Source organism: Sphaeroforma arctica (genome assembly GCF_001186125.1).
Source record: "Sphaeroforma arctica JP610 unplaced genomic scaffold supercont1.512, whole genome shotgun sequence".
Lineage (NCBI taxonomy): Eukaryota > Ichthyosporea > Ichthyophonida > Sphaeroforma > Sphaeroforma arctica.
The window spans coordinates 59,051-65,376 of NW_014040046.1; the positions used below are offsets into that span (position 1 = coordinate 59,051).

The following is a 6,326-nucleotide window of genomic DNA, read 5'->3' on the forward strand; positions in this document are numbered from 1 at the left end:
ATTTCAAAGAAAATCTCAAAATCATCACAAAACTTTATTCAGTCAAGATTCTGCCGTGGACGCTTTAGTTGCGCAATGCGTACTCATGTCTTTATACATACTCCTACTCCTACTATTTTAGACTAAGCTATTATACCGTTTACGTCATCGTATAACTTTTATTCTTGCGATAAAAGCAAGCCAGGAAACTGGTACTAAATACTACTGTTGATGGAATACATTATATAAATGAGAGCCAACGTCGATCGTATCATAATAATAAAATCGATATAATGTTACACCTAACGCTATGTATTCTAGCGGTCGCTAATGCACTCGCATTACCCGCGAACCAAACCTTCGAACCCAGCATTGCAAACAACGTTGTTTCCTCGATACGGCTCCGAACCTTGATTGTCGGCTCTACCAGCGATGCTGTAATCCTACCTGAGAATGTTGTTCAGGGATATGGAGCACCATACGATATAATTCTTGGCTCACAGCCACCATTGGATGGCGACGACTGGCATTCAATAGTGGTAGCGGATAGTGGTGTAAATAACACTTGGGTTCGTGAGTATGCCGCCCGAACACATGCACGTATTGTGTTTTTGCAATCCGTAGAGGATGCTCAAGATGCAGAACTCCTTGGTGTGGACAGTGTCCCCACACCCATTTCAAATGTCACCGTAGCAGATACCGACAGCGCCAGATACCTGGCGGGTGTATTTAACACAACATCTAGTTGGAATGTGTCGGAGATTGCACCTATGGCCGTATCTGTTCTTAATACCAGTATAGCCACTCCTTATTTGGTATTTGACAATGCCAACAAAACAGCTGATTTATCAGCAGCCGCCTTTGTTACCAATACAACGCTAGGTACCCAGGAAATGCATTTCCGCTTTCGTGCTAACGAGGCTGCGTTGACTGCCGATTTCGAGCCATTTTATACCTTGCCTACCGAATTCACTCAAATGAATTTAGCTCTAGGACACAGTTGGTTCGAGTGGGTAACCAGAGGTGTGTTCCTTGGTTATCGTCGTCTGACACTTAACATTCATGTCGATGACTGGTTTATCAACTCAGCAATCAGGTATACTGACGAAATTTATAGAATTAATAGCAGCGATGTTGAAACTTATGTAGAATGGAGAAAGAATTTCCATGACAATGTTCTTCCCACTGGATCTGAATTCAAATTGGAACCTGCATACAATGGCGCTGGACTGGGTATGACCGGCTATAATGATACTTCCTTAAATGAGGCCACATATACGTATGCTGACGAATTCAACTGGGTGTCCCACACCTGGTCACACATGAACATGGATTGGCTGGAAGACTGGCAGTGTGATGGTCAGCATAAGGTGTGCCATCCACTGCCTGAGCACTACGATGCTGAGCTTGGTTATAATCAGAAAGTGGCTAGGGGAGAGGGCATTGCTTCCGATGAATATATTGAGCTGTATTATGGTGAAGATGCAACCCCACCTCATCAATTCCTCGACAATCGCACAGAACTCATGCAGTATCACTACTCTGTTAAATCTCTAGTTACTCCTGAGATCTCCGGTTTGTGGCCCGCCTCCTACAATGGAACACCGCCAACTGGGCGGGTTCCGTATCTCAAGAACACTTTATTCTTCTCCAAGCTGGTAGAGTACGGGATCGAGAATGTTGTTGGTGACAACAGTCGTCCTGAACTCAACAATGAATTAATGTACCATGGAGTTTTCAGCACAGTGGAAGAGTACGGTTATGATGGTATTCTTATCGTCCCTCGCTGGAGTCCCAACATCCCATTCAATTGCAAAACTCTAGAGTGCGCTGTGCAGTTTTATGATACAGAGGGTGCCTGTTCATGGACCACGTACGGTCCCGCATGCGACCCGGATAAAGTGTGGGACGGACCTGGTGTCATCAACCGCGAGGCTAAGGCCAGTACTATTCCTCTTCTACAGCAACGTTGGGACCCGTATATGTTCCATCAAAGTAATGTTCACGCACAGCCCTACCGTGGCGGATTCGCTCCTTTGGTTGGCCAGTTTGTCCAAGAAGTGGCCGAGGATGTTCTGCGTTATATCACCGGCTTGCCATTTGTGAGCATCAAGATGGACGACTTAGCTGTGATGTACAGGGAGCGTATGACCCGAGACGATGCTAAGCAATACGGAACACTTCAGATGAATGCCGCTGGTGAACCCGTCAGTGTTTCAGTATCCGGCTGTGAGGACTTCAATTCAGTTGTAACAATCACAACCAATTCCCCACTATCCTTTGCAGAGCAGGTGAATGTGACCTTATATGGAACGGACGTGAGCGCTTTCAAACTAGTGACGCCAGATCAACCCGCTGTCTTCAATGTTACTGGGTCTATAATCTAATCAATATTCAGTACATTACTCAGTACATAATAATTGGTTAAATTTTCTCTATAAAAATATTTTGCAGTAGTGTGCAAGCACTATATAAAATAACATGACACGTGCACTTCCACTGCATATAATATCATATTGTATGTGTTCATACTACACGTATACCTACGAAAATAGCTCCTTTTAAGTTGTCTATAACACACAAAGCAACCGTAATTCATTTCTAACTTAATTTACATCAATTGGCAAGTAACAATCCATTTCACACGGTGTACGATTGTACGTACCCATATAATTTATTGTGGCTGCATTCGTTTGGTATTAATTGAATTAGTGTGCCGAATAAGACGGATCCAACGCAGCTCTCCACGTTCGATATTTGCATACAATACAAGTCGCAAACAAATATTAATCCATAGAATGCTCTTGAGTGTAGGCAACAACACCTTTTGCCAACCGTCAGTATAAGCCACAATCCGTGCTAATACCCGATAACTTTAATTTGTTGCTCTTCCTCAATAGCCGTTTTGCGAGTATATGGACCTTTATAGTCGGCTGTCGCTCCAGATAGTATTTCCTGCCATGAGGCTGGTTGTCAATGAGTTGACTTTCACAACAAAGTGAGTGTGTTTATATAGTACACTGATCTTCGCTTGGAATGGGCGCATATCGCACGTCTGCTGCTATGAGCAACCCCCGTCCACTACCTTTTCCGGAGTGTAGGAGACTCACTATAGTCAGCCGTCAGTACAAAGCCTTTCTCGTGCATCTCTCCGTCCCCTTCCTCCCAGGCGTCACTCTCTTCCCCGCCATCATCGCAGAATTCGGCCCATTTCGAGCCACTCTTACCCAGCAGCGTGGTGTTTGCACTAATCGTCCCTGATTCTGTACTACGTGTACCTGTGTTAGTGCCACGTACGTCGGTGTGCGTGTAGTGTGATCCTGTATGTGTACTGCCCAATCCTGTTTCCATTCCCCGCCTAGCTTGCTTTAGCCCTGTGTTTGTGTCTGTATTCGTGCCTACTCCCTGACCATAGTAGTGTGTATCGCGTGCACGCGCAAACGATTTCCCTGTATGCTGCTGGAGGTACTCACTTGCCGTCTGTCGCTCTCTAGCGTATGTTGGCTGTGACATGGAGTGAGTGTCAGACCGTGTGCCCGCCCCGCCATGAGGTGTACGTGCTGAGCTGAACAGTGAGGGCACCCTACCCACTGCTTTATAAGTGCCGTTGGTAGGTATATCCACATCTCCCAACAAGTCATCGAAGTCGTCACTGTCATCCGCTACACTCTTCCCATCCCTCACCACAGTGCCACATGCGCGTCGCTGTCTTGCACTCGCGACGCCACCTCGACCACGTGTACGAGTTCCTCTATAGTTGTCCACTGCGGCGTTCCGGTACCCCGGGATAGCCCTCTCTGTCACCGTAGCCTCAAGCCCGTTATTTTGCACACTCTCCAGTAGCAACTGGCTGGAGTGTGTACCACACTCTGGGTCGATGTGTTGTCCGTCTGCTGCACTAGGGCCTTTACCCCGTGTGTGAGCCATGCCGCTTGCCTCGCCATGGTCAACCTCTGCTGGAGTATACGTGTTGGTGCTACCACCCTCCGTGGGCTGTGGGTCATGCATGTATAGGTACTCCGCACACACAGACTGCTGGTGTCGTCTGGATCGGTTGTAGTCACCTCCATCGTCCTCCTCCGGATCACATATGCTCGTGTTAGCACTCGCTGTGTGCGGTGGATGATATGAGGCAGGGTTGCCACCTGTCGTGTGGTGTGTGTTGTGTGTATGCGCCCGTTGCTCCTGGGCTGGTTGTTTGCGGTTGGCTGTTCTGTTGTTGGTCACACCTGTGTGCGCGTTGCTACGGCTGGCAGTCCCGAACTTCGCACCACTTGAGCCTTTGCGGCGTCGCTTGTTAGGTCCAGAGTCCGGTACGTGTGTGACGTACTTAGTATCAGGCTCTACAGTTGTGTCGTCCTCCGACCCGGCAGATAACTTGTGTGGAGGAAATTAACGCCAAATTTGGATGGGGTTAATACCAAATTTAGATGGAATTAATGTCGAAATTTTAATGCCAAAATTTTAATGCCGAATTTGGATGGGGCTAATACCAAATTTAAATGGAATTGATGCCGAATTTTTAATGCCGAATTTGGCTGGTAGCAATGCCAATTTGGATGAAATGAATGCCAAATTCAATTGGGAACTGTGTGTCATGCAGAACTGAATTGGCACACAACACGGTAATGTCACGTGCATCGCAGGAAACGTATGAGGATACGCACACGCCATATACTACTATTTCTATTTATAGCACACCTTATGCTTTTATATCCAGAACAGCACCTAATCCCGGCAACAGCACACCAGGTACTCTATCTTAAGCATATCTTCACACCGTGGATAGAAGGCTGGCCGTATTCAAAACAGTTCCGTAATATGCTGGACTCACCTCATCTGCTGCGGTTTCTGTGGTGAATCTATGCCACTTCGATTGTTTAGGCAACTCTGAGCACTCTGCTGAAAGTGCTATCTGTCAACAAGCAACGCGAGCATCATCAAGGCAAAGCGAATATTATTAGCATACTAAACTATATGAAAGATGTGGGATAAGCATACGAGCAGGGCAAGGATTAGGTATTGAATTGCATTAAATGGTATTAGCATACTAACCTAAATGATGAATGTGGGTTGAACATACGAGCAGGGCAAGGGTTAGGTATTGAATTGCATTGAATGGTATTAGCATAATAACCTAAATGATGAATGTGGGTTGAACATACGAGCAGGGCAAGGATTGGGTATTGTTTTGCATTGAATCCGTAGACTTGCGAGCAAAAACGCGATCAACCAGCAAGAAAAGGAATAAAGTCTTGTGAACAGTTGGCTTATACGCATCCGCATTGCGTTCAAGGCACATACCTATACTTGTGCCTGATTGTGCTGCTGCATGTTTGTGCGCGCCTGTGTGCGTACGTATTAGCTCGCGGGGGAGATAGGTCAATTCTTATTCCCCAAGCCAGTGCAACTGAGGCTACAGATAACTGCCCCCCTCCCTCCATCCAGTTGGTTCTCAAATACACACCATACAATGCAAGTTCGGTACGTACACATACCAGACTTCTGAGTACAAAAACATACCGTGCGTGTATCCGTTTCGGGCCTCTGCATTGCCGCGGCAACGTTCTGTTCCAGCTCCATACCCTATTCACAGTGCTATGACGGATGAGATAGTACACGAATGACAGGTACCAACGCACATGAACTGTATATGGGAAAACATGTCTCTCAGAGGGCCAACAAAGGAGCCAAGTGTGAGCAGGAGAAATAAGTATTAGTCGGCACTGTGCCCAGGGATTGTACCGGCCTGCCCGTAGTGTGATAATCAGGGGCGTAATTTGACCAAATTCAACAAACAACATGTGGCCTGTGAGACGCATATGAAGCATTCCTAATTAAGCACACCACTGGTGAGGGGGAAGAATTTGTACATATAAGATAGGTGTGGTTAGTGCTATCTCTGTCCGCGCGGAGTTTGTGACTTTATATTGCCAGACACGAGCAGCTAAGAACAACAAAACGCGCAAACCTTAAATAAGTCATATACTAGTTTGAGACCCACACACACACACACGGCATCAACCCACTAGAGCCGCAAGAGTAAGTGTTGTACAGGTTGGCACCATGGCCCAAGTAGATCACTCACATCTGTCCTCAGTATGCGACTAAAACGCAAAGAGGTCGTGATCGCTACCATCTTAGAGTGTGTCAACAAACTCAGCACTACACCTGTTGGTAGCCCTAACGCGTGCGATAAGGGACTGCAAATCAGCTGGATCAGGATATGCATCGCATCCAACGTACACAGAACAGAACAGGTGCACTCATCGACACTCTGGCCAACCGCACCCAACGTACACAGATCAGGACAGGTGCACTCATCGACACTCTGGCCAACCGCACCC

At 46.7% G+C, this 6,326-nt stretch overlaps 2 protein-coding genes across 2 annotated transcripts; one reads left to right on the forward strand and one right to left on the reverse strand.

The window, feature by feature from the left end:
• Nucleotides 1-239: 239 nt before the first annotated feature.
• On the forward strand, nucleotides 240-2,460 carry SARC_06867 (hypothetical protein). The gene has a single exon (XM_014299215.1). It carries the CDS (start codon nucleotides 273-275, stop codon nucleotides 2,364-2,366), a length of 2,094 nt encoding a protein of 697 aa, XP_014154690.1. The 5' UTR covers nucleotides 240-272; the 3' UTR covers nucleotides 2,367-2,460.
• A 367-nt stretch (nucleotides 2,461-2,827) lies between these two features.
• Nucleotides 2,828-5,562, reverse strand: SARC_06868 (hypothetical protein; the record flags this gene model as incomplete). Its single annotated transcript, XM_014299216.1, has 3 exons — nucleotides 2,828-4,356; nucleotides 4,814-4,894; nucleotides 5,503-5,562. 3 exons carry the CDS (start codon nucleotides 5,560-5,562, stop codon nucleotides 3,061-3,063), a joined length of 1,437 nt encoding a protein of 478 aa, XP_014154691.1. The 3' UTR covers nucleotides 2,828-3,060.
• Nucleotides 5,563-6,326: the final 764 nt, after the last annotated feature.